The 26,532-nt window shown below is 47.5% G+C and overlaps 1 protein-coding gene across 1 annotated transcript; it reads left to right on the top strand.

Annotated features, from left to right (window-relative positions):
- On the top strand, window positions 1-26,532 carry HEATR6 (HEAT repeat containing 6). Its single transcript, XM_044003585.1, has 20 exons — window positions 1-207; window positions 2,171-2,278; window positions 4,472-4,612; window positions 5,269-5,384; window positions 7,065-7,179; window positions 8,392-8,493; window positions 8,958-9,095; window positions 9,887-10,182; window positions 10,361-10,538; window positions 12,023-12,229; window positions 12,642-12,741; window positions 14,134-14,489; window positions 16,695-16,817; window positions 17,384-17,470; window positions 19,473-19,607; window positions 20,191-20,313; window positions 22,374-22,498; window positions 22,756-22,852; window positions 23,396-23,600; window positions 24,395-26,532. The coding sequence occupies exons 1-20, from the start codon at window positions 1-3 to the stop codon at window positions 24,949-24,951; spliced, it is 3,516 nt and encodes a 1,171-aa protein (XP_043859520.1). The 3' UTR covers window positions 24,952-26,532.

Below are 26,532 nucleotides of genomic sequence, written 5' to 3'. Positions count from 1 at the left end.
ATGGCGGCGGTGCAGGTGGCCGGCGCGCCGGTGTGTGGGGCCCGGGAACCTCCGCCGGGTCCCGGGAGCGGGTTCCGGCGCCTGTCGGCCCGCCTGGGCTCGCTGCGGCCCGCGGACAGCAACTCCGCCCGCACCGAGATCCACCTGCTGTTCGACCAGCTCATTTCGGAGAACTACAGCGAGGGCGGCGGGGGCGTCACGGCCGAGGTAGAGGCGGGGCGGCCCCCCAGGGAAGAGGGCGAGCGGCCCCGGGCCCGTATCCCCCCCATCCCCCGCCCCCGGTGCCCGGACACTTCGCTTCCGTTGCGACGGTTTCCTGTCGTAACTCACTGGAAACCGCCCCGGCGTCGATCCCAACGGTCCTGCTGGCCCCCCGGTAGCTAGTGCCGAGCGCACCTAAGCGGGCGTGCGCCTCCTGACTCGTCGACCCAGGGGGTCTCCTATCCCCTGTGAAATCAATACAACCGGGGCTATGCCATCCCCCACCCCCCATTTTACAGATGGGGAAGCAGAGGACCAGGGACATGGAGTGAGCCCCCTCCCCATGGTCTGGTGTGGGATTCGAACCCAGATCTCAACTGACTTCCGAGCCTCCCACTGAAATTTTCCATTAGGCTGTAATTGCTGACACGCATGTCAAGATCATAGCTAGAAAGTACCTCAAGGACCCTCTAGTCCGACCCCCTCCCCTATTTTACAAATGGATAAACTGAGGCCCCCTGGCCTTCTTCAAGTCCCAGCCAAAATCCTACCTCAGGGATCCTGCCCCTCTCCTTTAATTCTCCTAATGCTTCTGTTATTTCCCGTTTGTACAGAATTGGTCTGTGTTGTCTCTCTGGGTAAGACTGGCAGCTCCTTTAGGGCAGGGACTGGCGGATGCTTTTCTTTGTGCATGTAGTAGGTACTTAATAGGGTTTTTTTGTTCAGGGGCTGGTTGTTGGAGGCCCACACAAAGTCCAGTTTTACTTCCCTTTTTTTTCCCTGGGCAGTGAGGGTTAAGTGACTTGTCCAGGGTCACACAGTAAGTGTCAAGTGTCTGAGGCTAGATTTGAACTCAGGTCCTCCTGAATCCAAGGTGGGTGCTTTCTCCACTGCGCCACCTAGCTGCCCCTCTTCCTTGATCTTTTGAGCCAGCACGGGAGCTTTGTTGTTACCTCAGTCTATCATCCCTTTATTAAACAGCTCCTGAGTCCAGAGCTCTATGCTGATGCTGAGAAAGGCAGAGTTCAGGCCCTGCCCTCCTGCCGATCATGCTCTGGTGGAGAAAGGGGACGCTTGGGAAGCACTAAGTGTAGGCTCTTCTATAATCAGTGCATGAGAGTACACAGACAAGCCTCCATCCCAAGAGTCTGTTTACAGTATGTCCAGGGGGGTGGTCTTACTCTGAGGGAGGAGGGGATGGGCTTTAGAGGTCTCTAGATCAGGGGTTCCTGTAGTCCATGGATTCTCAGGAGAGCTGGGCATAGATTGAAGGGGGGCGTGTCTGTGAACTCAAATGGGGGAAAGTGACACCTTTATTTCAGTAGCCCTGGGTTCCTTTGTATCCTTGGAGATTATCTTATGCAGTTAAAAACAAGTATCCACCAGGGGTCCTAGGGGTCCATGACAAAGAAAGTGACGAAGTAGGTTAAGATAGAGACAAACTCCTAGTTTGTATGTGTATACATGTGTGTGCACATGTTTATGTATACACATAACTGTACACATATATGTGAATACATGCAGTGGATATGCAAATATGTGCACCACATGCATTTATGTATATACACGTATGTTCGTGTATGTAAGTGTGTACATATGCATGTGTGCAACTACATACACATATAGATATATGTGAATAAAGTGGATATCTAACCATGTGTGTGCTGCATACATGTATGTTGTATGTATGTACACACATACATACACATATATACAAAGTAGCAGGTGCTGCAGCCTAACCTTCTGCCCTCCCCCAGCCTTGGTCTCACGTTCCTTCTGTTCCACTGTGTTTGGGGCTACTACTTTTTCCTTTTCTGCATCATCTGTATGTCTCTGTTTCCTCATTGCCCTTTTCTCATTCTAGAATGCTAATCTGAGCTCTGATGTTCCTTTATGTTGGGGGGGCTTGAACTGGACAATAAGGTATTCTTTGCTGTTGTGTTGAGTATTATTTTCATTCTTTTTGCAGGATGTCAGTGCCTTACTGGTCCAGGCTTGTCGATTAGTCCATCTTCATCAGGAACATCTAGTCAGCAAAGTTTCTCAGCTTATTCACCATCTACTTAACCGATTGCAGGTAAGGCCTGCTCCCCCCACACACACACCCCCCACACTCCTACCCCCACCCCCACCCTGGGCTTGGATGTGGGGAAGAAGAAAATGCAAGGCCCTGTGTGCGCTTCTGTGGGTGCGGCCCCTCTCACTGCCGGCTCATCCTACCCCGGTCTCTCTTAGGAGGCCGGTGGAGCTCAGGGTGACTGATGATGTTCCCCGTGACATGGCAGGTAAGCAGCAGAAGCAGGATTTGAGCCCTGGTTCTCCCTGAATGCAGCATCTGCACCAGGGTCAGACTTCTTCTCCACAAAGAAGGATCCCAAATGTTGGCTTCTTCTCTGCCTCTTGCCATTGGGTAGTTGGTCATTCCTGCTTGCTGTTGGGTTGTGGAGGTTTTTTTTTGGGGGGGGGCATAGGAGGGAAGGAGGCAGCTTGGAATAGGGCATAGAGCATCTGGCTCTGAGTCAGGAGATCTGGGTTCAAATCCCACCTTGGATGCTAGATGGCTGTGGAACCTTAGGCAAGCCACTTCACCCTCTGTGCCTCAGTTTCCTCAACTGTAAAGTGAGCAGGTTAACCTTGATCACTTCCATGGTCCCTTCCAGTTCTAAATCTCCGACTACCACGAACGCTCTTTATTCTTCCTCCTAGGTCAGAAGGATTTCTTTTATCCCGCCTGTCTTTCTCTGGCCCGTACTATCTCATGGCTTTCCTCTTTTCTGCAGTGGCTTTCACAGACTGCGGAATAGATTTCATATGTTTCAATGCCAGATGTGGTGCACAAGGGCTGTCATCAGATAAGATGATTCTGAAAGGTCTTCCTGAAATGAACTGTGCTCCACAGATGTGCAGGATTGTCCTGACATGCACATGAGCAGAGGAGGCTGTTGCCCCAAAGGCATCAGATTGTAGTCAGAATTAAGATGAAGGTTTCCCAGGCGTGGGGACTCAAGCTGGGATTGGTTTGGCAGAGGAGGCTCCCTGCTGGGGGCACTCCCTCTCCCAGTGCAGGTGGCTGCCTTCTCAGGGGCTGGGAGTCCCCTTTGTGCCCCAGTGTCCCCATGACCAAAATGGGGACAATAAGAGGTCCCATCTCAAGGGCGGGGGATGATCAGGGCTTTGCCCACCTTAAAGCTAGAAACACCAGCTGCTGCCTTGGGCACTGAGAAGTGAGTCACCTTTCCGAGTCTCACGGCCCAAGCGCGTCACAGGTGGGACTTAAACCAAGGCCTTGCCCACTCCAAGACCTGCCCTCTCCTCACTAGAGCCGCCTCTGATTTAAATACCGACGGGAGCAGTATCTTAAGGGTGCCCCGCAGACCCTAAGGCTTGGGGCATCCTGTTACCCATTGGACTCTTCCCTGCTGTCAGGGGCATCATCGCTGTCCCCTGGTCACCTGGGCCTTTGGCATGGACTCATACTTTGTCTCATTCCATTAAAGCCACTTCAATGAATTCACAGGTCTGGCCCCAAAATCGTTTGGATTAAACACATACATATTAAGCAACTACTGTGTCCCAGGTGCCACGCCAGGTGCTAGAAATGCAAAGAGGAAAAACAGTCTTTGCTGTCGAGGGAGCCAGAGTCAGGGGGCCTGGATGTGGCACGAACCTCACAGCAGGAGCCAGGAGGGGAGCAGAATGTCCAGCTGTCTACCATATGCCACCCCCCCCCCCCCCCCCCCCCGTGTGAGGAAGGCTGAAAAGGCCTGTCCGAGCCAGATGGCCACTGATGAGGGCCAGGCTAAGGTGGGGAGCACCAGGGGGACCCCAAAAGTGAGATGATGAAACCTCAGTAGCATCAGGCAGCATGGATTAGAGAGAGGAGAAGCCAGAAGCAGGGAGACAAGTTTAGGAGGCCTTCAGGCTCCTCTAGGGACTGGTGGGAAGGAGGGGACAGATGCAAGAGTTGCTTTGAAAGTAGATTGTGTATACGTGTTACTTCTCACAGAATTGTAAGCCCTGTTGAGAGGGGGGGCCGTGCCTTAGCTAGCTCTGGTGTGGCCCCTAGGCCTGCTGTTAGGCCAATCACATGGTGAAGACTTGTTCACGGCTATTTATGAGTACCTACTTTGGACCAGGCAAGTTGAACTGAGAAATTCATTGGATAGAGACGCATACACATATATGTATGAGGGTGAGTGTCGTTAATGGATTTAGAATGGAAGGATTTTTCCAAGTTGGTTGTGTCTGTCTGTTTTCTCTCTGCTGGCAGGTGATTGTTGATGAACAGAATCTGGATTTCCTTTTGGCGTACACAATCTCTGCTTTTCGGCAGTGTAGCTCCTGGACGCACATGGAAATTCTTCAGGCCTTGTCTGCTCTGGTTTACTATAATGGCCCCAAATGTCACAAGGTAGTTTGTGTTTCCTCTCTTTGTTACAGTGGCAAGAGGAGAGGAGCACATTCTCTCACCCGTTCCTCTCGCCTCTCCGGGGTTCCTGACCTTTTTGTGGGAATCAGAGAGAGAGGCTCTTAGCTATTTGTAGCCTTACTGCCCAGAGGCTCTTATTCTTCTCCTAAGAGTTTTGGGTATTGGTAAAATATCTTTGAAAATCAACTGTTTGAAAACAAGGCAGCAGAAGTTTGGAAACCATTCAAGGCCTTCTTGGCCTCATGAGGTTGCCCAGGGTCATAAGAAGCTTGGTTTGGGCATGAGCACCTCCCCTGTGCACGTGCTGGCCCTGGTCTGGTCTGTGGCTTAGTGGACAGAGCCTGGAGCTCCCCTGCTCCCCTGCAGGTCTTCCTGCAGCTGCAGAACTTCTGTTGGCACCTCTGTCAGGTTGTCTGAATGCTTTGTCTCCCGTGGGCCAGAATGCTACACTTGACATTTCTTAGTTGGCTCATCTCTAAGATGTGTGTGCAGGGTCCTCTTCAGTGCTCAGTGGCCTTTTTGTACACCCCCTCATGCTTACCCCTCACCCAAGGAAAAAGAGAAAGAGAACTTTGTTTAAATCAGAACATTCCCCATCCATTCTCTTGGGCCACCTCTCGATGTTGTATTTGTTCTAGTACCTTCCAGACTTGCTTGGGGAGACTGGAATCCTGATGAAGTTGAGCGATCCCAACCAGTCGGACCCTGACCTTCGAAGAGCCGCAGTACATTGTATGGCAAACATATGTCTCAGGTATGGAAACCAAATACTGTGTGGGGCCTGGGACCATTTTGGGGGGAGCGGAACCTGTCTGAAGCTAGGAGTAGTTTAGGAAATTAACCTCACTTAGAGTTTCCTGCATAGCGATGGAATTTGTGAAGTATCCTTTCAGTGTATGGGTCACATAAGACTTCAGTTTTTATATTTTGCTTGTAAACCTACCTCATGAGAAAATATTTTTTGAAATTACCATACCACAGAAAATTAGTAACCAATCTACCTTCCCCCTAGAAAGTACTCAGTTAGTGAAGAACTATTGAAAACCTCAGCCTTTTCTATTTGACTGACTGGCCTAAAATGGAATTATTTTTAAGTCTGGAGATATGGTATTTAGGCATTTGGGATTCCTTTGTCAATCTGTAGCATCTATTATAGCTACTCTTCTCCCTTTTTAAAAAATGTAGAAGGTACGTCCCAGATGCTCAGTTTAGGATGATCTGCTAAACTCATTCTGTGGTCACATAAAACAAAGGAAGTAAACTGCATTGTCTCAGGTTGTCCCGGCCATGTAGAGCACAGTGCCATCCATGGGCAGGGTCTTGAGCCCATGACTATAGACAGGGGTAACAGAAGGAGCCCTGGACCCTGGAGGCCTCGGTCCCCATCATGGCTAGCCAGGAGGTCACAGCACTAGGCTTCTCTGCCCTTTGGTCTCCTCATCTCCAAACTGAGGGGCTTGGGCCACATTAGGGTTCTCAGCCTTTTGGAGGTCATGGATCTCTTTGGTGGCCTGGGGGAGCCTGTGGCTCTCCTTCACCAAAGAATACTTTTGAAAATGAAAGAAAATGCTAGATTTTAGTGGTTAGTAAAAATAAAGATTTTTTTTTTTGTCCTCCCCAAGTTCTTGACCCCTGAAATCTATTTGTGGATTCCCTCCTACAAAGCTCCCCGACAAAAACAAACAAACAAAACCCACACCCAATTAAGAACCTGTAGACTACATGGTCTCTCAGGTCCCTCCAGTATAAAATTCTCAATTTTTGTGCTTCTGTAAAACAAATAAGTACACAATATGGTCCCTGCCTTTTCTAGAACTTGGGGCTTATGATCTTACCAAGGATGATGAAACATAGTCCTGTGAAAAAGTGAAATAAAATGAGAAGATTGATTAATAGTTCAAAAGAGCAGCCAGATGGGTGTATGTGATTGCCCCTCGAATGAATTGCATAGTGAATGACAGCAGCCATGACAGTGTACTGCTCCCTGAGTCAGGGAGGGCGTGCAGGCTATGTAAGGGAACCCCGAGAGCCCGGGGATCCTGAGGAGATGTAGTGAAGGAGGGCCCTGAGGAGGACTAGGCTCCCAACAATGGGGAGGAGGGAGCTGTGTGTCATTCCCCTGCATCCTTTTGCTTGTCTTCTTTCCCCTTACAGCTGAAAACTGCTGTCAGTAGCAGTTCACGTGTTGGGACTGCGAAACCTTCCTCCTTCCTATAGATTCTCCCCCATTCACCGCCCGGGCCTGCAGTGTGCACAATGCTCTCCCTTCCCCAGCTGCCCAGCGGAGAGCTTCATGAACTAGCTGGTGGCCTCCTCCCTCGTAGCTCGTCCACCACTTCTTCCGTGGGTTGGAGATGGGACATGCTTAGTGCTGTTTTCTAAGCCCAAGTCAAAGCGTCTGGAGTTTGAATTGCCTCCTTTGCTTGTGTTTTAGTGTCCCAGGACAGCCATACTTGGATGAGCCTTACCGAAATGTCTGCTTTCAAACTTTCTTAACTATTTTACAGTCTTCCAAAGTTTCTGGTATGGACGATATCACATTTTGCATGGTAGGTAGGAACCTAGTGTTCTACAATCCCTCCCTTGTAATGTAAGTTACTCTTGTACCAAAGCACGCAGGTGCAGAATGCAGGAAACGAGTAAAGGAATCCAGTCAGCTTGTTTAAGGTGCTGCTCTGAGTTAAAGTTATAACATGAAAACATTTAAATTGACTAATTTTAGCCTGAAAAAGCGTAGGAGAACTTGGGTTCTTCAGCATCACCTGGGACTGTTCTCCTGGATGAACGTTTCCTGAATAACAGAAGTTAATGTTTAAATGTTGGAATTATGCCACTGTCTACTCAGGTGTCAGTGTTTGCTCTCTAGACACCCACTTACACACGTCCTTATTTACACATGAACACACGTACACATACTCAATACACATGTGTATACATATGCACACTTATACACGTACTCTCTCTCTCTCTTACACACACACACAGCATCCTATGCCTTTCACTTTGAGGGCCCCATGGAAGGCCCGCAGGCCAAGCTCTTCCCCCAAGGCTCTCTGGGAGAAAGTCTGCTGTTTTTCACCTCAGTCACTTCCATGCTCAGAGCTGCTGTGGCACCAAACGTACCTGCTTTTCTGGCTCAGCCAACAGTCGGCTCTCTGGACTCTCTTCTCAGCTCTTGCAAAGAAGGTTGGCTGTTTAGAGAGAGCACCAGCCAATCCCAGGGCTCCTTTCCTTCTGCTTAGCGAATCCAGTTCAGTAATAAGCATTTACTAACTGCCTCGTCTGCTAGCGACCTGATCAGTCATGGTGCATTGCATGCCTCTTAATAATACTTTATATTCATTTAACACTTCAGAGTTTTCCAAGTGTTTTCACATCCATTATCTCATTTGATCCTCAGAACAACTTAATTAATTAGGTAAGGAGGACAAGTGGCATTATTCTGGAGACTGAGGGTCAGGAATTTGGTGTACTGTCCAAGAACACGTACCTAGTAAGTGGTGCATCTAGGACTAGAACCCAGACCTCTGCATTCTTAGTGCAGTGCTCCTTGGCCTCTACGCACTTCTCATCGTTTTTTATCACTTCCAGGTCTGTGGTTGTCTCCGGCTGCTTTGTCATTGCTTGCTGCTCTTGTATTGCTGGCAGAGATGCCTTGTTACAAACTCTCTACCTTGTGAATGCTTAAGGGTTCTGGAAGCCTGGTGTCCAGATGGCTTCAGGTTTGACTGTCCCTGTAACTTAGTCTTCTTTTCCCCCAGTTGTTACAAAATGCACTAAAAGGTCTCCAGTCCCTTCTGAATGGGGGTAAGATGAAACTTACACAGACGGAGCAGCTCGGGTCTCTTCTGGCTGTGTTAAAGGTAAGCATGTGCTGCTCACACTCTGGTTCTCATGGCTAGCATCTTTCCCATCTTAACTTTCAGGGCTGTTAGGAGCCTCTTTCTCATTGATGATCAACCAACTCACACAGAACAGTGGGCATATAAGTCAAAGGGACTTAGAGCTGATTGTTAGGGACGTTTGGAAAGAGCAATTGGAAATGTTCAGCTCCAGCGTTTTTCAGTTAAAAACTAGGAATGCCAAACTTGATGAAATACAGTGCGCGTCTTAGAAAAAACCTCTCTCAGATACATATTTAGTGACCTGAATATTTTGAAGCTGGGGAAAGAGAAAGTGGCAAATACTTAATTTTAGAAAACTTGCTGGGAGTTAGAGGCTCCACCGTCTTAACCTTTCCCCCCTTTATTTATTAACAATAACAAAGAAGGTTGCCTCATTCATATATTTAGATTTGAATTTTGTCATTTTTCTTTTAACTGTTTAGAAATATATGTTTCATGGACTTCCTGGATTGAACATAGAGATGCCCGCAGTTTTATACCCGGCTCCTCTTCCTCAATATGATGGGCGATCACCTGTCAGACCCGAGCAAATGGAAATAAGCCCCTCGAAACCAATAGTGGTACAATTACAATTTGTTGAATTGGCATTTGGATTTATTTTGTGAAATAAGTTCTCTGTAAACACTTTCTCTTGTTTTTACCTGAAGAGACCCATCCTGAACAAGTAGTTTTTAGTGTAATCAGCTTAAAACGAAGTCTGTAGGTGGATCACTCTGGGCATGAGCACTTCTCAGGGGGGTAGCGTATGTTAGGGCTTTGAAACACCAATATACCCTGCTCCCCAAGCTGGGCATCCTGACCCCAAGACTGCAGCTCTCTGGCCATAGAACTTCTGTCCCCTGCCTCCACACCACTGCCACATTCTCCCTCGTCTCCCCTCCAGACTCCCCCAGCACTTCCTCTCTGCTGCCCAATTCTGTCCTCAACTTGTGTCAAAACTGGAGCACAAGCAGATGACCCGGGCCTGATTATCGACTTGACAAAGCAATCCTTCCTACCAAGACCCTAAGCTTTGCCCCTTGTTTGGACAGTTATTTTATTACTCATCAGTGGCTTCTACTGAGTGCTTAGATGGTTGGGAACATGGTTTTTTGGGGGGAGGGGAATAGTATTGCCTAGAAGTTGGTTTCTGTGACATAATTGGAGGTTCTAGAGAAAGGAGACTTAAGATCTGGGAGACAGGGATGAGTGAAGTGTGGACTGGCAGAAGCATGGCGGAACACGAGGGAGCGTCAGGACACTCTGGTCAGGGTTAAGGAGCTCGTCACATGCTCACCAGTGCAGAGGGGGAGGACAAGGGGTGTTTAGGTAGGAGGTGTCATCGACCTTTTCCTTTGTTCTCCAACATCAGAGTAAAAGGAAGAAGGCAAAAGGCAAACAGAAGAAAGGCCATCAAGCAGAGGAGCTAAAAGAGCCAAATGGGGAGATCGGCGCCGGTGCTGCCAGTGTCCTGGGCAAGCTGACCCTGCATGAGGGCAGCACCATGGGCACCACCTACCTGAGCGCCCCAGCCGGGGGCTCCGAAGGGAGCGGCCCCACGGCCCGAGACCGGGCCTCTTCCTATCTCAGCTCTTCCCCATGGAAGAGGATCAGCAGCAGCGAATCGGACTATTCAGATGCCGAAGGCGGCCTGCAGAGCAAGATGAGGTGGGCATAGCCTCTGAAAGTTAGTTCTGATGGATTCGGCTTCTTGGTAGTTCAGATACAATCACCTCGTCAGCTTTGGGCTTAACACGTCTCCCTTGATCTCATTAGAAGGAGTCCGGTTTGGATAAAGGCTCTTCTGGTGTGTTTCATTCAAGCCTCTTGTCTCTTTTGGTTCAAGGTCTTACCAAGCCAAAGTTCGCCAGGGAGCTTTAGCTTGCTTCCTCTCCACCATAAAATCAATCGAGAAGAAAGTTCTCTACGGCTACTGGTCTGCTTTTGTTCCGGATACACCCGGCATAGGAAGCCCACAGTCTGTGTCCTTGATGACGATTTCCTTAAAAGATCCCTCTCCAAAGGTAAGGGAACTTGGTGATAAACCTCTTAAAATTTTATTACATTGTATTCTTTGTTCTGAGGCCCAGTGGAGTTTATTTAAGTACAGTAGTCTCCTTACTTTCAATGGGAGTGCTGACCCCAGAATCATTCTTCTGGCTTCAAAAGGAGGCAGGATATGGGTCTACACAGTTGGAGGGTAGTGCAGGAAGCTGGTCTATGGGAAATCAGAACCACCTATCTTGGCAGGGGTGGGGCAGTCTGCTAAATACCAGCCAACATGTATAGGTTTGCAGAGAGCTTTAGAAACACACCCTCATCTGGTCTTCACCACAACCCTGTTAGTAAGGTTAGTTCTGTGTTTAACCATCTCTCATTTTAGAGGTAGGTGAGGGGCAGACAGGTTAAGTGACTTGCCAAAGGTCCCACAGCTTGGAAGTGTCTCAGGTGGGATCTGAGCCCAGGTTTTCCTGACTCTGCTCACTATACTACACTGTCTTTCTGAAGCAGCACCATGCCCTGCTTCCTCCTCTTGACAGAGGCTTTGTGGACCAAGGCCAGGTGCCATGAAGGGAAGGCATCAACCATGACCCGCTGGGAGCGATGCAGCGCTGGCCTCTGGCCCTGTTCACTGCCTTCTGGAAAGCAGCTGCGTAGCCACGGGAATAACATTGGCAATGTTTACTAACTGGCAAACAGGCCCCAGCGTGGGCCAGGCTCTGCCGAAACAGCCTTGCCCTCGGGAAACCTAGATCCCGATCATCACCTTCTGAGAAGTTTGTGCTCCCGTTAATTGGGCTCATTCGAGTTATGTTTTGTCTTTGAAGATTGACTCTTTTAGTATCATGGAGGACACTTTGAGGAGTAAGGACAGTGCGGTGCTGTAGTTAGGGCACTGGGCTTGGAGACATAAAGGCCAAGGTTCAAATCTTTCCTCTGGGCGACCTCAGGTTAGCATTTAACTAGATTTCATGGCAACCCCCTGAGTTACCCGGTAAGACATAGAAGGGTTGCAGCTTTGAGATTGCTGTGCTGATAAAAGCATGGTTCCCTCGTGTATTCACATACACTGTTAGTATAATAGAGCAGCCTCCCTGCAAAACCGTCCCTTCCTTGAGTGTCCATTGTTTCTAAAAAGAAATCTTGAGATAATTCATCAAAAGTCCTTCAAATATGTGGAATGGAAGTGAAAATAGACTGGGAGGCGAGGGATTGTACCCTTGTGTGACAGTCCCTCCATAAGTGGTGTCAGATTTTGCAGTGAGGTATATAAGTCATGTCTCTTACAAGGTAAAGTAACAGAAATTCTTCAGTTGTCCAGCTTTGTTTTGTTTGGATCAGGTAAACTAGATGGAAAATGGAAAATGAGCAGAGAAACAACTGGTAAACAGGAACACCTCTATTCGCTATAGAAAAGGTGCCTGTATCTAGACATAGCCCGCAAGTCTGGAAAATAGAAGTGACTCGCTTTCTTTACCAACAAATGTGAATTAACCTGACATTTCAGACTCGTGCCTGTGCTCTACAAGTGCTATCCGCGATCCTGGACGGCTCCAAGCAGTTTCTTTCTGTTGCTGAAGACACAAGTGACCACAAAAGGGCTTTCACTCCCTTCTCAGTGACCATTGCTTCCAGCATCCGCGAGTTACACCGATGTCTTTTGTTAGCTTTGGTGGCTGAGTCATCCTCTCAAACCCTTACTCAAATAATTAAGGTAAATGGAATTGTGAGCCTTGAAAAACATTTGCCTTGAGTACTTTAAAATTATACAAGGAATATTCAGAACCTGCAAATGTAACCGAGCCGTTGTTTTTTCTAAGGCAAGATTACTTACAAACATGAATGCATCTTCTTACAATTTCATTTTCAGAAAACTTTCTGCCCTTCTAGGGATTCAAACTCTGTCAATCAGATCTCAATATTGTCCTGATGAAGGGCTGATTTAAAGTACATGATCCTTTTGATGTAAAGAATTGGGGCCCTTTTAACTTCTTTTTTTGCCCAATTTTTATGTAAATGATTTTTTTAAAGTGTTTCTTAAATGCTTTATTGTCCTTTTATGATATCTTAATTGAAACCATTGGCTTGCACGTGAAGTGCCATTTTCTCATGTCTCTGCTTTACAGTGCCTTGCAAACTTAGTATCAAATGCACCTTACAACCGTCTGAAACCCAACCTGCTGACCAAGGTCTGGAACCAGATAAAGCCTTACATCCGCCATAAAGGTAGGTTACGTGTCAGCTCAATCATGCTTTTGTAAGTAATGTGATTATTAATGACATTGTGACAAGTAAAAATAGGAGAGACGTAGTTTCTGGGTAACTGCATCATTTTATTAATAGGCCAGCAGGTTATTAATAAAAGGATGGAGGTGGGATCACAGTTCATGTACCCTTCTAGTTATAGGAGGTCCATCACATAGCACTCAAATCTAATTGACTGACATGATTGGAGGTGGGTTATATTAAAATGAAGTCTGGGGATACTGTGACTTAGGACACTCAAATTTTGGTCCAAAAGACCTCAGAGAAAGAATTTAGAGGGCAGCTAGGTGGCACAGTGGATAAAGCACCAGCCCTGAATTCAGGAGGACCTGAGTTCAAATCCAGCTTCAGACATTTGACATTTACTAGCTGTGTGACCCTGGGCAAGTCACTTAACCCTCATTGTCCTGCCAAAAAAAAGAAAGAATGTAGACCCCACGCAAGCTGATCAGGGCACAATAGTTTCCACCTATGTGTGGTCTGGTGCAGGCAAAGTCTCATCAATAAAGTCTTTCTGTCTCCACCCAAGATTCTTTGTTAAGTTTGGTTTGGGCTTAACCCAGATGAATCTTACTTTCAAGGAGAACTGAACCTGAATGTGTGGGGGGGGAGAAGAAAGGACTAAGAAAGAAGGGAAGACCAATGCGTTCCCCTGAAGATACTGGCTATAATTACTTCTCATGATGTGCTCAAAGCCTTTTTCCACCTATTGGCTCATCCCAGTGAGATGAGCTCAGAGCAAAAAGATGGGACCACATGTTCTAAGAGTGTCTCCTAGAGGATGATCTGGTTATAGAGTTCATCATTCTCAGCCTTCAGCCTGTGTGGGGAATCTCTTCCAGTCTTTGGGGAGGCGGATGTCACTTTGGAACCTCCTGTCTTGCCCTTGCGATGTCATTGGGCTGCACTGGAAGGAAATGGAATAGGGAGCTATGGATTCCCCACCTGCTTCAGGGCACTCTTTTTATCTTTGGCCCTGGCAGAAGAATCGTGTTTCTACCCACAGACCACCCACAAGTAATTAATGGGAAGAGAAGTGGGATTATAATACAGTAGCCAGGCTCCTCTGGGATGGAGTTACTCTCATCTGTTGGGTCCCAGCCTAGGGCGAGTGGAGGGTAATGGGGTTCTCATTTTAAAGACAGAATAAGCCGGTCATTCTGATCTCCAGTTTCATACTTGAACAACATTGTACCATTTGGATCTTTGTGTGTCTCTGATAGAGTCTACTTTGGAAGGGAAGGGGTTTGGTTTTGTTCTGCGCTGGAGGGTCCTTTGCCACTGTTGGCTTCTGTCCTCCTCGTACACTTTCCCCGTCGTACAGCGCCCACCTCTCACTGTTGCTTTTCACAGATGTCAACGTCCGGGTCTCAAGTCTGACCCTCTTAGGGGCCATAGTGTCGGCTCAGGCTCCCTTGCCTGAGGTGCAGCTGCTTTTACAGCAACCTTGTTCTTCTGGGCTAAGTAGCAGTAGCTCCGCCACGTCGTGGTTCGGTTCTTCTGACTGGCGCAGAGAGGCTCCCTATGCAGAAACCCTAGAGGAATCCGCAGATAATTCAGTCGGGTCCAGCAGCGAGCCCTGCTGGCTCCTCCGTCTTTGCATCTCCATTGTCGTACTGCCCAGAGAAGATCCCTGTTCGGACAGCGATAGTAGCTGTACCGTTGGGAACATCTATGAGCCATCTCCTGTTCGACTGGAATCCTTACAGGTGAGAGAGTCTCGTACATTTGCACAGAGAACCAATCATTTTAATGTGTCAAACAGAGTCATTCCTTCCTGTTGGAATTCACAGGCACACAGAATATCAGAGTCAGAAGGCACCTTTCTCTTGAGCCATCTAGCACAGCCAGCCCATACCTTATGGGAGTGCCCACTGTGAGATAACCTGGCAAGGCACTGTCCAGACTCTGCATGGAGGCCTGCAAGGAGGGAGAGCCCCGCCCCCGACCACTCCCAAGGCAGAATGCTCCTCCTTTGTTAGGAAGTTGTCCCTAATATCAACCTAATTTTGCCTCTTTGTGACTTCCACAGCTTTTTTTCTGATTATACTCTCTGGGGCCAAATGTCCTAAGGCTAATTCTTAACATGATAGTCCTTTAGATACTTGAAGACAATCATCATGTTCCACCTGAGCCTTCTCTTCTCTAGGCTAACATGCCCAGTGACTTCAGTTCATCCTTGTTTGTCTTGGACTCAGGATCCATCAGCTTCCCAGGTGCCCTCCTCTGACTACTCTTTAACTTAGCAATGGCCTTTGGAAACCATGGGCCCACCGCAGAATGAACATCACACTCCGGGGAGGGTCTTTCACCTCCCTGTTGTTTTTCTCTTAAGTCAGTCCAAGATCTCATTGGGTTTTTTTGATGCCATATCCCACTGCTGAGTAAGGAGACCCCTCCCAGAATGACTGCTCTCGGTGCATGCCTTTGCCATCTTTGTCCCTTGCTGCATTTATCCCATGGAATTTTATCTTACCAAACCCAGCCCAATGTTCTAGCTTGCCAAGTTCTCTTTGGATCCTGACTCTGCCAGCCTGGGTCTTAGGGATTTCTCCTGGCTTGGTGTCATCTGCAGACTTGATGAGCGTGCCATCTCTGCCTTTATCCAACAAAGTAGGTTTGTTTTTTTTTAAAAGGCCTGTGTTTATACAAACATAGTTTTAACTATATACCATGGTGGGATTTCTAACTGGAAGGGATGTTAGAGATGATTTAGGCCAACCTAATTATACAGATCAATTTGAGGCTTATATTAGTTCATTGATTGGATCCTTAAGATCTCTGGGACAGTGGTGGATAGTAAGTAACAGAGCTGGGTTTTAACCTGAATCCTCTAACAACAGTATATAATTATAATAGAGGCACACGAAAGTCAAGTCAGCATTTATTAAGCACCTACTGTGTATCGGGCAGGATATACTGGGAATACAAAGGAAGCTTCTTGCCTTCAAGAAGCTGTCAGTCTAATGAAGGAGATGTAGTACGAGAAGTAAACAACTACATTCAAATGAGCTACATACAGGATAAATTAGGGATGATCAAGAGAAGGAAGGCATTAATGGTAGCCTAACTGTGGTACATCACTGTAGTGAAGAGTACTGAGTATTTAGCTGAAATTTGTAAAGAGTTACAGCTAGGTGGCGCATGGATGAAGCGCTAGGCCTGGAGTCAGGAAGATTCATCTTCCTGAGTTCGAATTTGGCCTTGGACACTTACTAGCTGTGTGACCCTGGACAAGTCATTTAACCCTGTTTGCCTCAGTTTCCTTGTCTGTAAAATGAGTTGGAGAAGGAAATGGCAAACCACTTCAGTATCTCTGCCAAGAAAACCCCAAATGGGGTCATACAGAGTCAGATACAACTAAGCAACATGAAATAACTCTAAAGTTAAAAAAAAAAAATCAATATATGTGTCTTTGACAGATGTTTCATAGGGTTTATTAAGTGGACTCAGAATTTAACATGTGGGAAAGGGACTAGCTTCTATTTGAAAACAGGGCCCAGTGTGCTGTCGGTAACCCCCAAATCTCTCCATGAAACAAAACCCAGTCTTTTAGAATAGCATTCGTCTAGTGATGATAGGATATAGCTGTGAATTGTCACCCAAAAGGCACTGGAGAGGCACATGGTGAGTGAAAAAGGCAGCAACCTTGCCAACAATGATTCACATAAAAATATCATTTACCATGAGTGAAGGATAAGAACCCATGGACTGTCTGCCCAAGGGAAGGGGGGTAGACCCACCATCGAGATCCAGGAGGCCGTGGACAGGAGTTCTGCCAGAGTCACCCCCTTTCATGAAGGCGCAGCTCCTTTCACATCGAATGGGGTGTGGTCTAAATGTTCCTTCCTGCAGTGAGTGCAAATTATGGCGATCAGACGGCTCACTGCTGTGTGTGTGTTTCTTCTGTGTAGGTGCTGGCCCTTCTGGTGAAAGGCTATTTTGTCATGGCCCAGGGCTATTTGATGGAACTTGGTGAGGTGGCCTGCAGGTGCATGGAGGAGACGGACCCATCTATTCAGCTTCATGGTGCAAAAGTAATGTTAACGTTTTCTGTTTATTCCATGTCCTGTCTACCCATCAGTTTTCTAATGTCTTAAGGCATACGAGACCATGAGAACAGTTTATTGATGACACTGTTTGAGTTAATGGTCCCTGGTCTGCAGCTGGGGCAGGGGGGTCACACTCACATTGAAATGGGGGCCACCACACCTCGTAGGCCACATAGTGACTTAAAAAACCACAAATGAACATAATTTATGTTTTCTTGTATCTTTATTTTGTTAAATACTTCCCAGTTATGCTTTAATCTGGTTTGGGTCACACTTGGAGTGTAGCTAGCAGGCCGTGTATTTGACACCTCTGGTGTATGGTTATTTGTGTCTCTTCAGAGAGATGAAGGCTGATTGCATGTGACTGATGGTTAGATTTCTTGAGTACCCGAACCCTCTGTTGAGACTTGAATCCCTTACAGCAGAATGGAAGTCAGAAGAGAATTTAATTTTTATTGGGTTTGGTGAGACCTTGAGCTTGAAGAAAGCCTAGTAAATGATGACCATAATTCCAGTGGTCTCCTTTGGTAATCCAGTTATTGTTTTGGCAGCTTCTCGAAGAGCTAGGGACGGGTTTAATCCAGCAATACAAAGCCGACTCGACCGTCCCCCTCAGTCAGAGAGTGCCAGTCAGTTTGGTAAGTGAATGGCTGTTCATCCGGGCTTTACCATTTCTTTGCTTTTCAGTCAGGGCCTTGCCTCTAGTTGTTCTTGTCTTGTAGCACCCATCTGAGTGCCTGGCACAGATTCATAGATGCTTGTAGGTAGATTAATTAGAGTTCATTGGGTTATATTGTGTCTACCAATGCTGTGAAGTATGACCTGTTGCCAAATATGTTGTGAAGCTGCCACAAAGGGGCTGGCTGTGCTTTCTGGTGTTCAGTTTCCCCCCATACCAGAATGTGCCAGGGCTCAAGGCTCGGGATTTTCAAGAATAATCTGTCAGCCAGCATTTGTGAAGCCCTGGCTGCTCAATGTCAGCCACTATGTTTGTCACTGGGGATACAGTGACAAAATTAAAACAGTCCCTGCCTTCAGGGAGCTTCTATTTTACTTAGAAAGAAAAAAAATGTTGTTGTTAAGAGGACTTAGAGGGGTCTATTAAGTGGCCTCCAAAATGGAGGCTCAGGCCTCCTGCGGGGCTGTGGCCTGACTCCAGGGAGTTTGATCAGTGAACTGGAAGAAAGGGAGGTGGGTGGGAAGATAGGTTTGCATCCTACCCGTGGAGACAATCATGAAGCTTATCTCCAACACAGCCATACTGTCCTTACTCTCCCAGTACTCAACTCTGCCCCTGTCCTCTGCTGTGCAGTTTCCCAACTTTCCCTCTCTGACCTAGGCACTGGCCCTTCAGGGCAGTTGTAACCTAGAATCTAACCACAGCCTGTTTACCTGGGCAACTATAGCCACAGCTCCCCAGGTATTATTAGCATGATCTGCCCCCTCTCCTTGGTGTCTGTTGGCTCAGACTTTACTTAGAGGCAGTAACTGGAGAAAAAAGAGCTGCACTGCACTACCCCCCTTTGCATTTTGGGTGGATCAGAACAAGGAGCCACAGGATGCACAGGCTTGGCTGGATCATGCATTTCAGAGCTCCTATCGCCCCCCTCACCCAACCTGTCCCTCCAGATTTCCCTTGCACCATTGAGGGACCCACCCTCCTTCCGGTCACTGGGGTTCACAGTGCGATCTCACTCTGCATCACCTACCATATCCAGTCAGCTATGGGATCTCATTAGGCCTTACTCCCCTTCCCCGGTGTTGTCCTCTTCTCTCCACTCACAGAGTCACCATCCTGGTCCTGGTCTTTGACACCTCAACATAACTATTACAAGAGCCTCCTCATTGGGCTTCCTCCCTCTAGCCTCTCCTCAGACCAGTCTGTCCTGTGCTCAGGCGTCAGTGTCTGACTGAGTCACTTCTCCAGTCACCTACCTTGAGTGGCTCCCTCTAACCTCCCGAGTCCAGTATTATTTCATCTGGAGCTCATCATTTTTGAGTTTCTCTTTTTTATGATCTTTATAATGTACATATTTATTAGTACAAAAATAAACATATATAACTTATAAATTAGTTAAAGCATATACACATTCGGCTAGGATGGGAGAGAACTGTGTAAAATCAAAAACATCTGGAGACCAGCGGTTGGAGAGCTCCGGAGAGGGTTCGTTAGCTTTCCCTCCGCACACGTCACTTGTGCTGGCTTTGTTAGCTGTGCAATGTTCGAGGGATGCACCTCACAGAAATGTCGGGAGCTGTGATTTGTTGCAGAGGAGCCTACAGGGAGAATTCTAGGCCTGGAAGAAAAGAGGCCTGGCCTTGTGAGGGCCTAGCGTCCCTGAGAAGCCAAGACCACCTACACCTACATTCTAGAGTGTGAGGCATGAAGGCAGGCAGTCTGTCTTACCTGAATCTTGCGCCCAGGCTGGCACGTCACACATAAAATGGGAGGAGTCAGTGATTAATGAGTCAATCTGTACTATGTCAGTGTTCAGGTTGGGAAGGACAGGTGGCAGTGAGAGGGATGTGCCACCTTTACAAGGTTGGAGCCCAGAAGATGCTGTCCCTTGAATTCAGAGGAGGCAAAGTGACTGGGGTCTTCTTTCCTGGCTTGTGTCTTGATCTGTTTTTCTCTTGTAGGTGGTGATGTTTTGGGCTATGATGCTGAATGGCCCCTTGCCCAGGGCACTTCAAAGCTCACAGCATCCCACCCTCCAGGCCAGCTCCTGCGACGCCCTCTCTTCCATCTTACCAGAGGCCTTCAGCAGCCTGCCGGTAAATGGCTTCTTTTCAGCACTGCCCATGAGGATGCTATGTTAAGCATCAGATATGGCCATCTGTCATCAGATTGGGAATGGCCTTTACAAGCCAGGGTTAGATAGAATTTCTGGGCAAAGAGGCAGGTTCGTGATTCTGAGTTTTAAAAAAAAAAAGAACAGAAAAAGGAGAAGTCGAGGTCTTCGGAGGGTTGGTAGTTGAAACGGAAGTCCAGCCTTGCTTGCCCTGTCACTCTCCCGAGGCTTCTGCATCTCTTCCTCCTGCTCCCTGAGCTGGCTGTCAGAGGTGACCAGGAACATGCAGCTGGGCCCTTCTTGGTGCCAGACGCCAGCTCTGAGGAGCTCGCAATGTAAAGTTTGGTTTTTACCGTGATTCCCTAAGTTCTGAGGCACCAGCACCACCTGGGCCTCTGTTTCCCCATCCCTCAAATGAGCATAGGTGCTCTTGGAGCTCCTTTCTGTCCCCGAGTCCTTGGATACTGGGACATGTTGGGTGCCCGCTCTCCCACTGCCCCACCCAACACTATGTGCAGAGTGGCTCATTAACACTGGCACCTTTCTGTCACTGTTGGTAATGACAGAACGACAGGCAGATCTTGTGCATCACTCTGCTGCTGGGACTGAATCACAGCAAGAATCCCCTGGTGAAAGCAGCCGCTGCCCGCGCCCTGGGAGTCTATGTGCTCTTCTCCTGTCTCAGGCAGGTAAGCGTGCGCCAGCCGCCTCTGCTCTGGAGACCTTCAAAAAGAGTCGGTGCCGGCAGCGTCTTCATCCTCCCCCCTCCCTACTCCCTCGCAACTCCCTGAGGATGATCCCCTGCATGTGAGCGGAGGTGCAGGCCCTGAAGGCCTGAGAGCTCCCAGCTTTTTCATACCAAAGTTCATTGTGGGATTTGCCTAAAATCATGTGCATGATTTTAGCAGACCAGACCTGTTACTTTATCAATGGAGAAAATGCCCAGTGAGCCACTGCAGACTGGCAGCACGTCTGCAGCTTGGAGCCTTGGACTTCTGGGGCACTGAGTGCTCAGATGGTTTGCCAAGGGTCAAATTAGACTTAAAAATTACCCAACTATATTGATATAAATGTAGACATAGACTTATGTAGAGATCCCCTTTTCTAGTTAACATGTATTTAGTTACTCCATTTGTACTTTTCTCTTACCACTGATAATCATAGGGTGACAGATCCTCTGTGTGTGTGTGTGTGTGTGTGTGTGTGTGTCCATGTACCCCCAGGGTGCTTGCATGTCAGGAGCATGGGCAATATAATAAAAAACTTTGTCTCATGAGGGAAGTGGGTTTGATAAGCATGATTACATGCTTCGTGGTAGTGCCTAACAGAGAGAAGGGAGACCTGACTTGGGAAAGACCCTGGTAAGGATGATGGGGCTTGATCAGGTAGCTTTGGAGAAAAGGTAAATCTGGGGCAGGGCGGGGGGGGGGGGGGGGGGTTCACAGAGAAAAAGGCCTGAGGTATGGCATGGGCTAGGACCTGGAGGGAGATGAGAGAGACCACAGGGCAAACCAAAGAAGACCTGAGGAAGGACAGAGTAGAGGCCTTCAGACATTCCCAAACCTAGTGTTATGACCGGGACTGAACTTTCACATCACAGTAGTATTGGACACTAGGAGTTTCTAGACACAAGCTCTTTTAATCAAGAGGGTAAAAACTCGAGGCATATCATGTCCATTGTTGCTCAGGCCCTCATCTTCTTTGTTATAATGTCCCCCCAATCCTGATATTGAAAGTGTTTTATAATACCTGTTAATTACTCTTCAGGCTCATCTTTCAATCTTTTTTCATTTCATTTCCTTAGTTCCCTTATGCCTATCTAAGATACACCCTTAACTCCTTCCTTTAACAAATCTTATGAACAGTTTGTACTAGTAGCGTAATTTCAGGCCAGGCATCTTCTAGTCTAGAGGTTCATATTCTTGCTTGTGTTATGGACCCCATTGGCAGCAGTCTGGTTAAGCCAAGGGTCCCCATCTCAGGATAATGTGGTTAAATGCATAAAACAAAATACTTGAGACCGCAAAAGAAACCAGTAAGATTGAAATGCAGCCATTTGAATATTAAGAAAACTAGTTAAGCCCCCCTGGTCCATCTAGTCCATCATTTCAAGATAATTTCTAAATGTCACTTTTTTTTTTTTTTTGGTTGAGGCAATTGAGGTTAAGTGACTTGCCCAGGGTCACACAGCTAGTAAGTGTCAAGTGTCTGAGGCCAGATTTGAACTCAGGTCCTCCTGAATCCAGGGCCAGTGCTTTATCCACTGTGCCACCTAGCTGCCGCTGTCACTTACTCTTACTACACATAACATGCTGAAGAAAGGCCAAGGGGGAGGTTAGGAAAGTGAAGAGACCTTCCTCATTCAGAAGGAAAGCATTCTAGTGATCCCATGAAATATACCGACCTCTATATGTTCCAAACTGCACCTGTAGATAAAGAAAAACTCTCAGTATGGAGGCTACAAGGTGTCATTAGGAGTTGACTGTGGCCTTGGGAACCTGCAGCATTGGTGGGAGGGGAGGGTACACAGTGAATAATGGGAGCGCCAAGTGAGAACTTTCTCTGATTCAGACCTGGGGTTTTTTGTTGAGTGACTAGTTCAGGTTAATTTATGAATAAATTCCCAAGTGCAAACTCATCACAAACTTTACTTTCGTGTGTGTGATTTGTGACCCAAATTAAGTACTTTGAAAACTTCAGAGATGTCCCTTGGGACTCCTGAAATACCTTCATCGTTCCTCTCTTGTAGGATGTCATGTTTGTTGCAGACACCGCGAATGCGATCTTGATGTCTCTGCATGACAAGTCTCCAAATGTCCGTGCCAAAGCAGCCTGGTCTTTGGGCAACCTGACAGACACTTTGATTGTCAACATGTAAGTAGCTCCTCTTCCCAGGCTGTGAGGGCTGAGGCTGCAGCCTCTGGTGAAGGATGAGGAGCTGCAGTGATAAGGGCTGGATGCAAATCTTTCCACTTGGCTTCATATGGTTTGCATTATCATAAGAAAAACCCACCCAGCTGTGCTCCCTGTGGCTCTTGTAGCTGTGTTAAATGAATGAGAGTGCAGTGTTATGGCTGTCTATTAAAATGGGTTTCCCCTGTTGGACATTTTATCTGCTTTGGTTTGAACAGGGAAATGTTGGGCCAGAGTTTCCAGGAAGAATTTTCTGGTCTCTTGCTATTAAAAATGTTGAGATCAGCAACGGAAGCTTCCAAGGATAAAGACAAGGTAGGAGAGTCTTTCCCTGCCATGTGTGACACAGGCTGCCTTGAATCAGAGGCTTGAGCACTTTAGAATGCCAATGGGAGGGAAAAGTTGGAGCTCTGATTACTCCTTTGCTCCTCCTTGTCTTTGAACCCAGAGAGTTGCTACTGTGGAACAGTCCCAGAACAGGCAGGGTCCAGGGGCCCTGGGACACTCGGCCTCCTGTAAGGAAAGAATCCTTGGCCCCTCATCAGGTCTGAGGCCCAGCTCTGCTCCCAGTTTGCTGGGTGGCCCAAGGGCAAACCATTTTCTTTGTGCCTCGGTTAACATTTCATGATTCTTTGAAATGGGACAGGTGGATTTTTTTAGTGATGTTCAAGCACAACCTTATTTTGGGGATCAGTACTTTGATTGAAACTAAATATGCACCTTGATGAATTCCAGAACCCAGCAGTATCCAAATTCCCCCTTCTAGCATTGACCTGGAACATTATTTAAAGCTAAAAAACACTCGGGATTGTCTGTGGGACAGATTTCTTTCTAATCTTTTTAAAATTTTCAACCCAGGTGAAAAGTAATGCTGTTCGGGCACTTGGAAATTTACTCCACTTCCTGCAACCGTATCATATAGTAAAACCCAGATTTACAGAAACCATCGAGGAATCCATTCAGGCCCTTATCTCTACCGTTCTGAGCGAGGCCACCATGAAAGTGCGGTGGAATGCGTGTTATGCTCTAGGAAACGTATTTAAGAATTCTGCTTTGCCCCTGGGTGAGTAAACACTTCTTCTGGTTTGCTTTTTGCTTTCTCTTTTATCTCTGAACTCCAAATAAAGTTTTGGTACAAAAGTAATAAAGGAGATTCTGTTTCAGAAGAGGAAGTGCAGTGGGTGGCACCTCTCTAGATGGTAATTTGTAATAATATATACCAGTGCTGTCCCGTAGCTCATAGCCATTTCTGAAATCCATTTTTCCTGCATGTCAGTTGAAGTGACTTGACTTCAAGGGCCAGATTGTAAGAGCCCAGTGTTCCAGCTGATAGCATTCTCGAATTTACCAGCATTTTCCCTGTTTCTTTCTATAGAGCAAACTCTCCAGACTGTAGGCTTCCGGTCAGCCAGGAGCTGGGCAGGCCAGCTTGGAGGAAACTTATCATCAAGTGACTTGTGTGAAGCCAGATTCAATTGTGGAGCCATAGACAGAATTGAAAGGGGTCTTTAAGAGATTGTGGACTCTACCCTCTTGTTTTACAGAGGAGAAAACATGCCTCAGAGTCCCAGAGGCAGTGAGTGGCAGAGCTGGTGGATTAAAAGTCAAGCTTCCTGCTTTTGAGGCCAGTGCTTTTAGCCTTAGGGTAGTCTGCCTCTGTAGAAGGTAGTATTGTTAACCTACTGAAGACCCCAAAGCACCGTTAGGTTTCTCCTCAGTCTAGGAGCTGATTGTTTCTGCTCACTCTGTAACAGAAAACCTCTCAGTAGTAAGTGGTGTGGGGCTAGCTTTGTCAAGGTGGCTTGTGGCTTGCCAATCCTTTCCCAAACTACCTGTTTGTTTTCATGAACATTACAGGAACAGCCCCTTGGACGGCACAAGCCTACAGTGCTCTCACATCAGTTGTGAAATCCTGCAAGAATTTCAAAGTGCGAATCAAATCTGCGACTGCTCTTTCCATTCCGGACAAGAGGGAGCAGTATGGGTCTGTGGAGCAGTACGCCCAGATCTGGAGCGCGCTTGTCACCGCCTTGCAGAAGAGCGAGGACACCACGGACTTTCTGGAATTCAAATACTGTGCCAGCCTGAGAACCCAAATCTGCCAGGCACTGATCCACTTGTTAAAGCTGGCCAGCAGTTCAGATCTGCTGTGCATTCGAGACACCGTGGAGCAGAGCGGTGACATGGTCAGGCTCTACATCTTGCAGTATCTGAAGTCGGGAGTGGAGGGAGATGACGGCGGCTCAGCCCCCAGCCCCCAGGAACGAGGCAGGATGCTCTCAGAGGCCCTGGAGCACGTAAAGGGGATTCAGGAGCCCTCGGGTGGCACGGCCAAGAAGGTCATCGAGGCTTACGTGGAAGGCATCCTGACCACATACGCCAGTGCAGCGGAGCCTTGTGTCTCTCTGCTGTGAGGCAGAGCAAATACTGATCGACCAAGGGAGAGGCGGGACGCGTGCCCAGAGGGAGTGGGGAGCAAAGAGAGGGGCCTTCTCTGGCAGTGTGCCCAATGGGATCTGGGGAGCAGAAGCAAAAAGAACTTAGAACTCGTGTCTCCTGGGAGAATTTGGTCGTAACTTTTCAGTCGTCTCTGGCTGCGCACACAGAGCAGCCATCATTTGATAGGTGTGTCTGCTGGCCAGGCCAGCCCCCTAGAGGAGCCAGCTGGAGGGACAGGTACAAAAGGTAGACAGTGTGTCCAAAGCAGGGCCGGCTGGGGGCCGCTTCTGGAAGAGCCACCCAGGGGGCCGTTGGGCGGTGCCCTGCCCCTCCCTGGGAACTGTCCTTGGGCCCAGTGGGGTTTTGGTCTTGCCAGGATCTTTTAAGTCTGTTGCTATGACTCCTGGCTGAGCTGATCGGTTACTTTATGACCGTTTTTAAGGGAGGCTCCTTTTACAAACAGTCCGCCGCTCCCTCCACCCCCTTTTTAATTAGCTCCCATTCAAACCAAAAATTTCACAAGCTAGAAATAGTTTCTTCTTTCTAGTCATTATACATGTCAGATCTTTCCTCTGCCAGCAGCACTGTGCCCACGAATGTTTTTCCTAGATTTTGGTTCTATCTTTGCTTTGGTGACACGTATACTAGTACTTTGCACTTTTGAAAGAAACCCAAATAGAAAGCGAAATAAACATATTCTTTTAAATTACGTTCCAGACAGTTTATCCTCTGTCAGACAGAGTTAGGACCTCATACTAACACAGCACTAGACAGTTTACGTTTGGTGACTCAGTTGTCCCCATCACAGCTTCATTCATGTGCCTTCTATGCATAGATTGGGGGCTTGCAAGTGAGGTTTCTCACTGAACCTCTGAGCTCTGAAAAGAGCAGGGCTAGTTAGGGGCTTCCCCAGTGAATTACAGAGGAGAGGACTGGCTTACACACCTGGCTCCCTGGCTTTTTGTTTGTTTAGGATAATTGTGTGGTCACAGCTTCCTCCCATTGTCCAGGCTCAGACTCCTAGAGGCCTCTGACTGGTGGTACCAGTGAACCTCTTAACCCTACAGAAGATAAACTGGCCAGTCCTGCGGCCTTCAGATGTTGGCTTCACAGGCGATTGACCGCCTCATTTGGTACAAACATGTTAGGCATTACATATGTTGGGTTGGCATTTCTTAGAGGCTTTATCCAATTTCACTGCACACACAGATTCAGAATTGGGGGCTGGCATTTGTCGACCTCTTGAGTTTGTCCTCACTTGTCTGACAGCAGTGATTTAAGCATCGACAGGGGCATAGAGATTTTGTGCAGCAAATGACAATCTGCTTTTCATCTGGTGCGTAATATATAAGGAACAAGGTTTTACAGTAACAAAAATAACGCCATCTGGTTGGAAGCTAAAACACTGTACCTGAAATGGTCCTTGCACCTTCCTTCATTCTCTTGTTAATCCTCTGTCCATTTGAGTGACATTCAGTGGGGGTTTTAGTAAGAAATGTGTGGCTATATTTGTTTTAACTGTTTTTTACATCATTATTAAAACACTTTTCTAAGGG

The sequence above is a fragment of the Dromiciops gliroides genome, chromosome 4 (genome assembly GCF_019393635.1).
Source record: "Dromiciops gliroides isolate mDroGli1 chromosome 4, mDroGli1.pri, whole genome shotgun sequence".
Classification (NCBI taxonomy): domain Eukaryota; kingdom Metazoa; phylum Chordata; class Mammalia; order Microbiotheria; family Microbiotheriidae; genus Dromiciops; species Dromiciops gliroides.
This window is presented reverse-complemented; position numbering and strand designations above follow the sequence as displayed.